This window comes from Nilaparvata lugens, chromosome 5, assembly GCF_014356525.2.
Source record: "Nilaparvata lugens isolate BPH chromosome 5, ASM1435652v1, whole genome shotgun sequence".
NCBI lineage: Eukaryota > Metazoa > Arthropoda > Insecta > Hemiptera > Delphacidae > Nilaparvata > Nilaparvata lugens.
In genome coordinates, this window is record NC_052508.1 from 66,297,054 (window position 1) to 66,312,708 (window position 15,655).

General features: G+C 33.7%; 1 protein-coding gene across 1 annotated transcript; it reads right to left on the reverse strand.

Annotated features, from left to right (window-relative positions):
- Positions 1-1,219: 1,219 nt before the first annotated feature.
- On the reverse strand, positions 1,220-15,655 carry LOC111055084 (sodium/hydrogen exchanger 8). Its single transcript, XM_039429101.1, has 6 exons — positions 13,913-15,655; positions 10,323-10,634; positions 8,641-8,783; positions 6,028-6,114; positions 4,487-4,630; positions 1,220-1,913 (listed from the first exon to the last, which is right to left on the reverse strand). The coding sequence occupies exons 1-6, from the start codon at positions 15,396-15,398 to the stop codon at positions 1,797-1,799; spliced, it is 2,289 nt and encodes a 762-aa protein (XP_039285035.1). The 5' UTR covers positions 15,399-15,655; the 3' UTR covers positions 1,220-1,796.

A 15,655-nucleotide genomic window follows, 5' to 3' on the forward strand; every position in this document is an offset into this window, starting at 1 on the left:
CTTACTAGTTCGGTTCGCACCTTTAAATCTAAATATTTATTACTTCACGAAAGAATATACCTGAAAATTATTAAAACTTGCAAAATCCTGGAAAACTGTATGGATATATTTTTTGTTCACCAGTTTCAGAAAATATATTGATAACTTTTTTTTAAATATTTATTAATTCACGAAAGAATATACCTAAAAATTATTAAAACTTGCAAAATCCTGGAAAACTGTATGGATATATTTTTTGTTCACCACAGTTTCAGAAAAGATATTTATAACGTTTTTTAAAAGAAAAACATGGTCAATTTCAACACATCAATCTTTTATGCTATCCTTTATTCATTTAATGTTAAATGTTGAATGACAATTAATTTAATTACTGTACATCGGAGAATTGAATTAATTATAAAGAAAACTATGAATCAATATGTAAACAAATTACAGTTTATAACATGATCAATTTCAACATAATAACAATCACTTTTTTCTATTAAAAAGAACGACTAGCATTATCCGTGTTATTGGATGGGCACGTTAAACTCGGTTCCGGCTGAAGTATGACAGTCGTGAGGCCCATTGACGGCTTAAATTATATATTCAGGCGGTGGGACCTTCCCGAAAGGGACTCCCCACCTACAAAAGCCATACGAATTTACTTTACTAGCATTATATCAAACTAAACTATAAATTTGACTACTAGTATTTCTTTCTAATAGAAAAAAGTGATTTAATAATAAGAAGTTCGTGATGGAAAACAACATTAAAGAATAAATAACAATCTTTCAAGATATCCTCCAATGTTAAATTCGTGACAATAACTTTAATTACAATTCAACAACGGAAAATTGACGTAACTACAACGTAAACAACTATGAATCACGATGTAAATACATTGCATGTTCAATTTCAACATAATAATATTAATCTTCCAAGATATCCTCCAATGTTAAATACATGAGAATAACCTCAATTACAACGGAAAACTGACGTAATTACAACGTGAACTATGAATCACGATGTAAATACCGGGTGTTTTAAAAAAATGAGTTTTTAAACCGTTATATTCATTTTTTAAAATGGTGCACACAAACCAATTTTACATCAAATTACTCACAGAAGTATCGAGTTCATGATGATGTTTTATAAGTGTTCTATGTGCCCTCTCTTTGAGGTTGAAACGTCATCTAGACGGTACAAATTCATCCCAGACTGTTCGCAAGATGTCTTCTCGGACTGAAGCTACCAGTTATCCTAGTTTTTAGCTCCTCAATATTAAGTGCTAAGGGAGGAACATAAACATGATCTTCAAAGTTGTTCCTCCCTTAGCACTTAATATTGAGGAGCTAAAAACCAGGATAACTAGTAGCTATAGATCATGATAGATCATGTTTATGTTCCTCCCTTAGCACTTGATATTGAGGTGCTAAAACCCAGGATAACTGATGCAGTAGCTACAGTCCGAGAAAACATGTTGCGAACAGTCTGGGATGAGTTTGGCTACCGTCTAGATGTCGTCCGAGCCTCAAAAGGAGGGCACATAGAACACTCATAATACATCATCAAAAACTTGATACTTTTGTGAGTAATTCGATGTAAAATTGGTTTGTGAGCATAATTTTTTAAATAAATTAATATAACTGTTTAAAATATGGTCATTCTTTTTGAAACACCCGGTTCATTGCAGTATATTACACTGTACAATAATTCAAGTGTTGGAAAGTTGAGCTTGTTGCACCACAAACATACATTAAATCAGCGTTTTCTCACACCATGGATGGCAAGGCTGATTTGTTGGAAGGTAGACGTCAGCTCTGTCCATGCTGATGCTGCTGATCATCCTCTGATTCGGTCGGTGAGATTCTGATCGCCTGATACCACTGGTTTGTCAGATCAGTCATCTGCGACTTGCAGTCCTTCAACTCCTGCGAATTTAATCACCAGACAAATCATTACCACAGGACAAATTTGAAAAGCACTAAAAATAGTGTACTAATAAAAAAATAACTAGTTTTTAAAATTAGACTGCTATGTCGTAATTTAAGTATTGAAAAAGGACTCACGTCCGAACGACTCAAGGTCCACGTTATAATGGGAGTGGAGAAAGATAGGAGAACAACGTTGCCGATCCTCTGTCTTGTCAATGCCTTCTATAGACGATAGCTGATACAGGTTCATTGATATAATATTAACATAACTGTTCATTCTCGTTTAAAATAATCAATTATATTTTATTAAGCAAGAAATTATATTTTTCAATTATTTCATAATGAATTTTTATAATTAAGATGAAATATTTTGATAATTTATTATTAATTGTACATTGTTGAAAGACGATCTGGCAACAGAGCAAAGCGAAAAAGAGATAGCGCTATCTGCTTTGTTGAATGATACACAAGGATAGCAATACCATTGCTAATCAAACACTGCCATTATAACGTGGACCTCACTATAAAAGTAGTGTACTAATCAACACAGAAATCTTAAGAAATAACTAGCTTTTAAAATTAGACTTTTATGTCGTAATTAAAGTATTGAAAAAGGACTCAGCATACAAAAGCGCTCCACAAACGTGAGTAGAAGCTAATAGCTTTTAATAATGAAAATTGAACTGCTATGTCGTAATTTAAGTATTGAAAGGTGATCATTAACACGCAGTTCGTAATGGAAAGAAAATTTAAGGCAATAACTAGCCTTTATTCATTATACATTCTATAATAAACAACTCATATACATGATCAGGAAAGGTCGAACAGGCCTATCCCAGAACTGTTCTCTTTCCGAATTTAGATAGACAAGTACAGTATGTCCAAAACTATAGTCAGGTCTACGTTATAATGGAAGTGTATAATTAGCAATGGTATTGTTATCCTCGTCTATCATTCAACAAAGCAGATAGCGCTATCTCTTTCTCGCTTTGCTCTGTTGCCAGATCGTCTTTTAACAATGTAGAATTAATAATTCACAAAATATTTCATCTTGATTATGAAAATTCATTATGAAATTATTGAAAAATATTATTTCTTGCTTAATAAAATATAATTTATTATTTTAAACGAGAATGAACAGTTAATATTACACCAATAAACCTGAATGAGCTACCGTCTATAGAATGCATTGACAAGACAGAGGATCGTCAACGTTGTTCTCCTATCTTTCTCCACTGCCATTATAACATGGACCTCACTATAGGTTATGTTGCTTCACTTCATCATTTCGAATCAAATTTCCAGTCCAGAAATATCCAAACCAAATTATATAATTTAAATAGATTAAAACCAGTAAAGAATTTCACTATCGCACTCTACTTCAACTGAAAACTTGAAAACATTAAATTAAAAGTGCCGGTTGCACAAAAGCCTGTTAAGTTTTAATCGTGATTAATTCCATGAGAACCAATCAGAGAAGCCGTCTTTTCAAAAAAGCCTTCTCTGATTGTTTCTCGTGAAATTAACCAGGATTAAAATTAAATCGGCTTTTGTGCAACCGGGTCTAAGATTAATAAGATTGGAAATAATGACGATCCGAAATTTAGTAGAGTAAAGTCATAGACGAGTAATCTAATGTATATTTTCTCTATGGTAACATTTACTGTATAAAAACGGATTCCCTCATCAATGAATGTGAAAAATAACTGATAGATGTTATAAAAAAATCATCAGGCTGGTATCAAACACTAATAATAGTTTTTTTACTAAATTAGATGCCCTCAATTACATTGAATCCACCAAATTATTCCCATAAGTTCAAATGGGACTATTCATACCGACTGAGCTGAGTGGGAATAGTTTAATCAGAACTCTTGTATTGAATCTGGACTTTGAGAGAGTCTTGAACGGTAATTCAATTAAAAGAGGAGCAATCTGTATATGTCTGTATTGGTCGTGCACCAAAAATAAATACTTCGATGGTACAAATTGATACAGATGGTATCAATACAAACACAAACTGAAAAAAAGTTATATTCAATTAAATAAAAAGACTAAAGCTGCGTTTATACCAAAGTTATTAACAAAATGTTAATAACTTAATCCTTATAGATCCTATTAGATTGAACGGAACTTGACAAACACATATGTTCATCATGTGTATGATAAGTTATGTTAAATCAAATAGAATCTATAAGGATTAAGCTATTAACATTTTGTTAATAACTTCGGTGTAAACACAGCTTTAGAAATTATTGTCAAAAACCACAGATTTTATTGAGATTTAGAAAATTAGAATTTCTTAGTCTTTTTATTTAATCGAATATAGCTTTTTTCAGTTTGTGTTTGTATTGATAACATCTGTATCAATTTTAAAATTTCTAATTTCAATAAAATCTCTGGTTTTTGACAATTTCTTAGTCGTTTTATTTAATATGAATAATACCCCAATATCAAATTCTCAACTACACAAAAAGTGAAAGTTGTATTCATTTGAGTTTGTGCTCAAATGCACATATTGATTGAGCTTAGATTGAAAATTCAATTTCTAGTCGAATGTGATGGCTGACCTGTTGGGTGAATCGTCTAGTGAAAAAGGGAATAAAATATTTCAGATCCCATTTTGCAAATCCTTTGATCCTTGTCTGGAGAAAGCTGACCTCCATTTCTTCCTCGGTATATTCGGAAAGATGTTCTGAATCTATCGTTTGGCCCCTGGAATAGAATGTAACACACATTAATATTAACGAAAGTAGCACATTTTATGCTGAGTATGATCTTCTTATAAGTCCTAGGTCCGGTTGCACAAAAGCCGGTTAAATTTTATTCGTAATTTATTTTACGAGAACCAATCAGAGAAGGTCTTTTTGATAAGACGGCTTCTCTGATTGGTTCTCGTGAGATTAATCACGGTTAAAATTTAACCGGCTGTTGTACAACCGGCAAAAACTTTTGCGAAGTAATGTGAGTAAACTATGAATGGATCTACACCTCTAGGTGGGTTTCTAACCACCGTTTAACCATGAATAACATGGTTACGGTACTAGTCTAAGTGTAACCTAAAATATTCAGCAATAATTATATGAATTACAACAGTCCAGCATTAGAAGAGATGTATGATAACTTTAAGGAGTTCTGGACCAGCTGAACTAACATATTATTTGATTATCCATCGAGTAAACTAACTTATTATTTGATTATCCATCGAGTAAACTAACTTTGAATCTCGAAGGTACGAGTACAAGAACTACCTTCTGAAATATGTAAAATGAAACTTGATTCCAAGAAAACAACTTGATTAATTTTTCGGTTTGTTTTACAGTATATTTTAGAATCCTGAGATTCTTTATTATCTGATGTCTTGTTACTCTTTAATGTATTATAGTTGATAATTATTATTAAACAAAAATCCAAATTGAATTTGAATTTGAAAAATTAAATGCTGTAATTTACCCCCAAGACTTCTACTGCTACTGCAAATATTGACAACAGGGTAAACAACTAGATGGAAATCCGATGAGCTAAATTCAATCTAGCTGTTTGACCTGTTGTCAATATTTGCAGTATCAGAAGTCTTCGGGGTAAATTACAGCATTTTATTTGGATTTTCGTTTAATAATAATTATTAATTCATTGAATAATTGCAATATCTCAGTAATTTCCATCTGTATATAGTTGAATGGGATAAGACAATATTCATCTTGGGACATTACTTGAGCATTTCCTGCTCTAATTAATATAATTTTCAATTGGACATGATTTAGATATTGAACGGAAATGATTCACTTTCTAAACTGAATGTTTATAAAGGTTTTGACTGATCTACAATACAAAAATTGCAGTAAAGCAATAGTGTATTTTGCACCACGAGTGGAGAATGTGTGTTTCTCCAGCATTTTTCGTTCTATTGTGACAAAAAACATTTTTTTTCATGAGCTGTTATCCGTACCTCATACAGAGTTCGAAAGAGATCAGTTTCCTACGAAATCAGCATGTTCACTTTCGACCCTAGGGCCGAAGATATGATCACCTTGAATAACAGCTAATCGTGCCCGATCATGCAAATTTTGATTCGTCGAATATTTGTTTGAAAATATTGTTAAAAACTCACCCATTCTCTTGTTTTACTCAGAGAGAGACCCTTGTCTTTCCTTTTCCTACGACTTCGTCCTTGCTGCTTCTTGTCAGCTTGTAGATACTGGAAATTAGAAAAGAATAAATTTCCAATTATAGGAGACACAATATTCTGCAGAATTATTATAAAATGAAGTATAGAATAGTCGTGCGAAAGTCTACTAAGCTTTATTTAAATGTGATGGTTTCTTGATCCATTCCGAGCTGCTTTGTATTAACACACTTTTTTATGTATTTGAACACGACATACTGTCAATTATTAAGTGAATAATTAAAAACTTTTACTTACTGACTGAGTACTTTCAATCGTCTAGCGATCATTTTCAACAGTTGAGAAGTTTTTAATTATTTACTTAATGACTGACTGCATATCGTGTTCAAAAACATAAAAAAGTGTGTTTATTTAAATTCTGCTTTTAATAGTAAAGTTGCGTTTACACCAAAGTTATTAACAAAATGTTAATAACTTAATCCTTATAGATTCTATTAGATCTATTAGATTGAACATAACTTATCATACACATGAGCATATGTGTTTGTCAAGTTCCGTTGAATCTAATAGAATCTATTAAGTTATTAACGTTTTGTTAATAACTTTGGTGTAAACCCAGCTTAAGTCTGTTCACACTTTACACACAATAACAAACAATATTGAGCTCATATTGAACACAACAAATGCGTTTCATACGAGGGAATTAATCACATTTCATGTAATTTGTATTTAATTTGTTTGTGTAATTTTTTTAGCTAGTCAGAGATTTGATCGAAAATAGCGCTACTAAATTCCACCGTTACAGAGAGCCAGGAACGAGAACGTAAACGAGAAGTGGATTGATAAAAACAATGGAAAATTAATAGTAGTCTATATTTTTACTAGAATAGAAGATGTAAAGAAGAATGAAATAATTCACATCCTCGGTTGATGAGTTCGATTGCCATAAGTTGTTTTTTATTATTAAAAACAATATAAAAACGTGTAGTACCCTTGTGTAGCCCATATAAGTGAAGTGATTTTTTGTTGTTTTTTATATTTGAATAAATCAAACCAAAAATAAAACTTGATTTTCTTCACATCCTTAAAAACCTACAAGTTTCATCATTCACCAGGCCATCAACTCTTGATAGAATTGATCAGTATAAAAGCGTTTCGCCGAGCATCTATTGCCATCAAAATTCTACGAAAATAAGTTGTGGAATGTTAGGGTCATAAGATTTGATTTGTCTTGTCTTTGTTAGAAGTATGAATATATATTCAACTTATAAGCAACTCTCATTTGAAAAAACATTGAATATTTAAATCGAAACAATGTATTCAAACAATTTGTTTAAGAATATTAAATGTACTGACAGAATTGTCTCATAACATTATTTATAGACAAGAATTACACTAAAAACACTTCACATATATGGGCTACTTTTGTACAAATTAATGAAAACAATATAAAAACTTGAAGTACCCTTTATTATTCAAAACTTTAAAATATTTTAACAACTAGTGTGTTTCGACCATAGGTCATTTTCAAGTTATTTTTTTCAACTTAAATAATGACATATTTTTATCTCTCTTCTGTATAGGGCTACTTGTAATACAAATATAAAGAGAATAAAAATCTCAGTACCCTTTTTTTAAATATTTAATCACAACATGTTTCGGACAATGATGCCATTTTCAAGTGATATAAAGTGAATAAATTTGATACTACTGGAAGATTCTTATTTTGATCATATGTTGGTGTATTCATATGTTTTTATGAACTAGGACTGTAAATTTTGGGTTTAAATTCGCATGATTCTATCAAAAATGGGGTTATTGGGGTTATATTTTAACCCAAAATTTACAGTCCTAGTTCATAAAAACATATGAATACACCAACATATGATCAAAATAAGAATCTTCCAGTAGTATTAAATTTATTTACTTCATATCACTTGAAAATGGCATCATTGTCCGAAACATGTTGTGATAAAATATTTAAAAAAAAGGGTACTGAGATTTTTATTTTCTTTATATTTGTATTACAAGTAGCCCTATACAGAAGAGAGATAAAAATATGTCATTATTTAAGTTGAAAAAAATAACTTGAAAATGACCTATAGTCGAAACACACTAGTCGTTAAAATATTTTAAAGTTTTTAATAATAAAGTGTACTACAAGTTTTTATATTGTTTTTATTAAGAATTACAATGTATGATCATTCTGTAAGTTAGAACAGATATTAACAGAATAGATACAAAAACAACAAGCACATGTCAAATGTAAACATATCCGTAATTGAGAATACTAATTGCACTGCGATTAGTTCAAGGCCTTCTGCTATCACTGCCAAGTGCATTTAAAAAACAACATAAAGTATAGCCTACCTTCTTTCAAGCAATCCGATTTGAAGCTTATTGATTCTTAACGTTACGTTATTTAATAGTTCGCATTACAAATTTTACCTATACTTGAAATGTCTTGTTCAATTGTGTCCCCGATTATGCCAACTATTTAAAAAAAAAACAACTCAAACTAAGTAATTTTTAAATTTTGCTTTCGATGGAAAAGTAATATAAGTTTTGAAGCAATAATACTATTTTTACTCAACTTACTTTCATGAGAGGCATCGTGGAGCCACCAAACAATAGCGTTGTTACAAGCACAATAATAAGTGTAGTTGTAATTATAACATGGCGGGTTTCATCACTGAATTCCAAATGTAGAGAAAGTGCATAGGAGATAGCTCCTCTTAGGCCTGGAAAAATAAACAAGAATTTTTCAATTATAATTGCAGTTCCAATAAATTGCTACATTCTAACTACATAATGTATAATAATTCATTCCAAGAATTTTTAATTACTATCAATAGCGATGAACAAGATTCTCCTTATTCTTTTTGTATCTTTTCTGTTTATGGTAATGCCATGTAATACTTATTCTTGCTTATGATCTTTTTTGCAATGTTTTTAAAACTTGCCACTCTATCTTGGCAATAAAGATGATTTAGATGATTTGACTTGAAAAGCCCCCAATGTTTGTACTCAAAATTTACTAAAAAAGTAAATTCGTATAGCTTTTGCTGGTGGAGAGTCCCTTACGGGAAGGTTCCACCTCACCTGAATATATAATTTAAGCAGTCAATGAGCCTTACGACAGTCATACTTCAGCTGGGACTGACAGTTTAACACGGGAGTTATCTGGTTCAAAAACGTTAGGTAATGAGAGGGTTTGAACCCGGGATCTCTATGCTGCTACGCAAGCACTCTATTCACTAGACCACGGATCAATCCTTAAAATTTACTATTTCTACAAGTATTTAGTAGTGTTAACTCACCACTGAACCACATTATCACATAATTTTCTTAAAATTTGATCCTCTATCTTTAGTCCAGTCAAATGGTCGTTTTTCAGGAAACAGCCCCGAAAGAATTTTTCTCGACGGTTCTATGCGTATTTTGGGGCGCTGAATTCGAATCTAAAATTCGCTGACACGCCAGAGGGCGGCATCACCACCAAAACCTCCAAAATTTCGGATTTTTTTAAATTTTTTCCATTTAATCTCGAAAACCTTGAGTTTTCCGAAAAAAAACATTCTTTACAAAAATAAAGTTCATACAATTTCCAATAATTCAATACCGTTCAAAAGTTACAGCCAATTGAAAAAATGATGATATTTTGGCTGAAGACATGATTTTCTATTTTTGGGTGTATTCCCCCTCCCCTAACTACTAAATTTAAAAATTCCTAAGAAATCCAGTTCAGAATTAATTAAGTTTTCGAGATAACTTTAAGTTTTTCGAAAAAAGCATTCTTTACAAAAATAAAGTTCATACAATTTCCAATAATTCAATACCGTTCAAAAGGTACAGCCAATATTGAAAAATGATGATATTTTTGCTGAAGACATGATTTTCTATATTAATTAGCATTTGAAGAAATGCATTCTCTATTTAATTCCATCTGTAAAAATTTTAGTCTTCCGCGATATCTCAATTTATTGGAAATTGTATTATCTTTAATTTTCTAGAGAATGCTTATTTCGAAAAGCTCAAGGTTTTCGAGATTAAATGGAAAAATTAAAGAAGTCCGAAATTTTGGGGGTTTTGGGGTGAAGCCGCCCTCTGGCGAATCAGCAAATTTCAAATTCGAATTCAGCGCCCCAAAATACATTTATAACCGTCGAAATTCTTTCGGGGCTGTTTCCTAAAAAACTACCATTTGACTGGACTACTTGACAATAAAGATGACTCTTGACATCTTGGAATTTACTAATTTGTATTTAGTGTAAACTTACCACTGAACCACATGATGAACATCATTTTCTTTGTGATTTTATGCTCGCGAAACTTGTTGACGAGAATAGCGAGCGGAAAAATGTTGCAGGCACGTCCAACCAGGCACAAGATGATGCTCCACACGACGAGAGCCGGCTCGACCCGATGCCGGAAACTGAATATGGCCAGGCCGAGGTAGGCGAACACACACGTTTCGGCGATGAACGCCAGCGTGCGCATTGTCTGCTGCATCGTGATCTGCGTCACCGTTGACAGGTTGTAGTGCGTGTAATGCGACATCACCACGCCGCAAAACAGGATTGCCATGATACCTGCACAATAAAGTTGATGAATTCAATTATGAAATAGAAGAGTTTCTATGACGTAGTTGACAATATGCTTGCTTAGCAACTATTCTTATGAGTGAACTAGTGATATGATTATGTCTTATAAGTGTGTTTTCCATAGAGAAACAATAGCATAAGTAGATATCCCATGGTATAGGGCGTTTATGTCGTAACTTTTACTGTTATCTCAAGCTGATAGTCCACGTATTTCTTTCCCAAAAAGGTGTAAGACACTAGTAGTCTCTCATATTGTGCCGATCATACACTCTCACCCCAACAAAACAGTAAAAATCTACAATAAGCGACAGTAATCGACTTGAGGTAAAAGTAAAAGTTGCGACATAAACGCCCTATACCATGGGATATCTACTTACGCTATTGTTTCTCTATGGTTTTACTTATATTGTTATGGAAATAAGTATATTTTTATGTTTTATGATTTATTGTACTGACTTCTTGCTTGTAATTATGATTCAGTCAATCATTGACATTTGTCATGAAATTGATGTTCTCAATTAGCTGCTGCAATAAAGTATTGACTTTTAAATGAAATAGACAACTTTCTTGAAAATAACCTTTTTTAAAAAATAATCTAGATATATTTGGACTGTTGTATAAATTACAGTTGGTACCGTTCCAGACGTGAGGCTGTGCAAAGGCTGAAAAAAAACTTTCTACTAGTTAATTATTATTAAACGAAAATCCCAATTAAATGCTGTGAATTTCGTTTGATAATAATTATTCATTAATTAACATATGAACAAATGCAACTTCCAATTTATTTCCATCTTTCTTCTGGTGACATTGTTCAAAGTTTTTCGTTTTGCTTACTAACAAGCTATCAAAATGAAAAAGCTTTCTCAGGAAAAAAGTATTTCTCCGATCATTACCTTTTTAAGATATGAGCGCATAAAATATAAATTTTGGGACTGGTCATTTCAAATTCGGTAAGAAATAAATCCATGAACTTTTGAGGATAAATTCTTCATGGTATTGCTGATTGAATAAAACAATAATTTTCTGAAAATATCAATTTTTGATAAAGTTATTCAATTTACTGAAAATAACTTTTAGTTGAGTTATTTTTGATAAATTGTAACACTTTCTCAAAATTGATACCCTCAATTTTTTTTATTTTATTCAATCAACAATACAATGTAGAATTTATCCTCACAATTTCATATGGATTTAGTTGTTACCGAATTGGTAATGACCTGTCCCAAAAATTCAAACTTTATACGCTCATATTTATGAGAGTATTCTCATGTGAGCGTATTACTCTGTGAGAGTATTGTTATGCTGCAGAAGAAGGCAGTTCGGATATTGTCATCGGATAAATTCAAACTTTATGCGCTCATATATGAGAGTATTCTCATGTGAGCGTATTACTCTGTGAGAGTATTCTTATGATGCAGAAGAAGGCAGTTCGAATATTGTCATCCAGTGGTCATCTGGAGCACTGTAGGCCACTCTTCGCCAGACTCGGGATTCTCACAGTTTTTAGCCAGTTCATCTTTGCTTCCCTGGTTGGTATTAGGAATACCAATCTGACAGTGAATTTGAGGGGGTTGCAGAGTGCCTACTCACTTCAAAATGCTCTCGAAGTCAATGTTCCTCGATGTAGGCTAAGTAAGGCTCAGAACTGTTATCCCAATATCGCTATTAAAATGTTTAATATGCTACCTCCATCTGTGCGTCATTTGAGTGACAGTGAGTTTAAGAGGAGACTCAAGTCCTGGCTGCGTGCCAGACCATACTACTCCTTGAGTGAATTTTTTCAGGAGTCTACAGTTGACATTTAGTGGCCATCACCGTGTTTAGCCATCTATGCCATTATGTTTTATTTTTTGACGTGACAGTGTTGTCAAAAACTTCTGTGTGAAATTGTATTTTTGACGTGATGACCAACCCAGCTCATCTGGCTGGTTAATGGTCCTACAAATGAAGATTGAAGAAGATATCTCAAAAGTAATGACCGGAGAAAAAAATTTTCATTTTGATAGCTTGATTGTATACAAATCGAAAAACTTTAACAAATGTAAACAGTAGAAATTTTCTTTTTAGCCTTTGCACAGCGTTAAGCATATGGTATTTTTCTGGAAGTTGTATGATTCTGAATGATCCAGTAATGACCAGCAATTGCTGAATAGGTCAGTCATAGATCTCAGAAAACATGGTATTGCCTCTTCATCCGGGGATTAGAGTGCCAGACTCACATGCCTCTCCCGAGGCTTGTCCTCTCAAAGACTTAGAGTATGATCACATTGGATGAGTGTATGTGCAAGTGCACGTCAGATTATGCGTGAGCCGAAAAACATCTGGAAAGAGCCATTGAAACACGTTGTGACTTGTCTATAAATAGCTTCTCATACCAGCCAGCAAGAGCAAGCGTTCAGTGTGAGTGTTCCTATTGCTCTTCCCAGATTTTGTTTCTCAACTGCGCGCTTGGTTATGCATAACCAAGGATGTTCCTGCATCCTATTTTAAGGTCTGATATTTCTGTTTTTTTCCAGAGCATATTCCTGTATGGCCTCACGCTTTGGGGTGGAGCCACAGATGTGTCGCGAGTGTTGCTCATTCAGAAGTGGGCCCTGAGAATCCTTTGTGGTGCTGAGCGACTTTCCCACTGTTTTCCCCTCTTTGTGAGAGAGAAGATCCTCACAGCCTTCTCCCTCTGTGTATTTCAGACTCTCTGCAGAACACATGCAAATGTGGGGGAGCTTGTAACGAAGCAAAATATACACCCACATGAGACTAGAGGGAGACAGAAGCTTGAAGAGCCCTACAAAAGACTGAGCAGGACTCGAACGGGCTATGCTCATCTATCTGTCAGGCTCTTCAACAAGCTGCCGGTGATGGCTAGGTATTTGCCTGACAGCAAATTTCGGAGGGCCTTGAAAGGCTTATTATTGGATAATTATTTGTACTCACTCCGTGAGTATTTCATGTTGGACAGTAGCTTGTTAAGCGCATATTTTTGATTACTTTTCTCTCTTTTGATTGTTTTAGTTTTTCTTTTGGACTAGTAGGTCGACTGGTTGTTTCTTTTTGTGTTCCCATGACGTGTCCCTGGGGGTTTTATGCCCGCCTTGTGAACATAACATATAATAACAAATAACCGAGCATGCACTTGCAAATATACGCATCCAAAGTGATTACACCCTTACGTTAGTAGTCAGCCTCTGAACGAGATTTCTTTATTCTCGAAGGGAAGTACGTGAAACTTGTGATAAAATAATGAGGAAAATAATTAATCAACTCACCAGACAGGTGGATTCCTTCAGCTAGAGCATACGGAGCGTAGGTGAACACAATCATCATTCCAAATTCCAAAGAAGGGTTCTTCCTCAGATCAACATACTTGAGCAGGAGGGCACTGATCAGCGCGAAGACCACGCCGATGCCAGCTGACGCGAAGAACATCAAGCAGAATCGGTTGATGCCAGTCAATACAGCTTCCGATGACGACATTTCCGGATTGTTGGATTCCAGGACCGAAGTGGTGAGGACAATTGCAATGGCATCGTTCAGAATACTCTCGCCAAATACCAACATGTTCAGCACTGGATCAATATTCAGGGCATGAAATATAGCAACAGTTGCCACAGGATCAACTGCAGATATCAGAGATCCAAAGGCAAAACTTTCGACAAAACTTAGTCGATAAGCAACATCTGCTAATCCCAACAAGTAGATTCCGCCCCCTATTATCAGGGCGGATATAGTTGTTCCAGCTATTGCAAAAACCAAGATTGATCCGATATTTTGGAAGAAGTTTCCTTTATGAAGATTGTATCCCGATTCGAAAATGATTGGTGGTAGTAGTACTAAGAAAAATGCAGTCGGTGAGAAAGACTCTTCTTTGCGCCAGTTACCAATTTTCTGATCAGGTATCATATTTATCAGAAGTCCTATCAATGCTCCTAAGAAAACGATAACTACACTTTCTGGTAAATATTGGAAATGGGTGAGTAGCATGAAATGAATTAAAAGAATACCCAGTGCTAGAACACACAGCACAAAAAATATTGCCATCGAGCTGTTATGTTCTGCTTCCGCGGAGCCTTTCTCTGGGAGGACCGGTTCATTTGGAGCTACTGTTGTTGAAGACACATTTGCATCATTGGGACTATGAGCTGGCGAATTAGATGCAGCTTCAGGTTTAGCTGTAGATGCACTAACTTTCGGCTCTACAGAGGGACTACTCAAGGTAAGATTAGCTGCTTTAGAATCCTTCTTTGCTTCATCAACCTTTGCTTCATTCTCAGCAGGAGATTTGGATTTTGCAGCTTTCTCTTCATCCGTTTTCTTTTTAACACCAGCCAAGCTCTCAATTAAACCATTCTTATTAGCACCTCCAACTATTGGCCCTGTAAATTCTGGAACTTTTGGCTTCAATACATTCTGGTCTATTGGTATTTCATTGGCAGGTTTTGCTTGAATATTATTTATATTTAGTTGACTTTTTGTATCTGTTACATCAGGCTTATTATCTGTCTTTGAAATAGTACTGTCAATTTTGGGATCATGACTTCCTCCACCTAGTATAATTGCTGGTGTTGTTGTACTTGAGATTGTTCCACTTGATTTGATGTTTGAAGCAGTATTGTTTGATACCTTATCATTACTTATCACTTGATTATCACCACTTGTAGAGGTGAAGTTGAAAATCAGTAGTACAATAATGATCACAGAAAAGTACCTGTACTTGTTTTTTCTCAAGTATGACAATAATGTTACTGATCTCATCTTTAAATTACAATATTTGTCAAGAAAGATAATCAATTTACCACCGTCGGCACCATCTCTGTAAATCAGTTTGAAGGTTTTTTGAAGTAAAGAACACTAACTTGATAAATTCTACACTTAATCACCAGTTTTTATACAAACGAGAACACATAAGTTACTTATTTTATCAAACTCAAGTATTATGAAATTATTACATCACAATAATAATTTGGGAAATGAAATGCACACAAGCAAGACGACAAAATACAGTCTGCAGC

Bases quoted from the DNA above. Each gene is read 5' to 3' on its own strand.
- LOC111055084 (XM_039429101.1), bottom strand. From the start codon at position 15,398: ATGAGATCAGTAACATTATTGTCATACTTGAGAAAAAACAAGTACAGG. The intron at 4,631-6,027 runs GTGAGTTTTTAA...TTCTATTCCAGG, and splicing joins TGAGTAAAACAAGAGAATGG to GGCCAAACGATAGATTCAGA. The intron at 1,914-4,486 runs GTCAGCCATCAC...TTAAATTCGCAG, and splicing joins CTAGACGATTCACCCAACAG to GAGTTGAAGGACTGCAAGTC.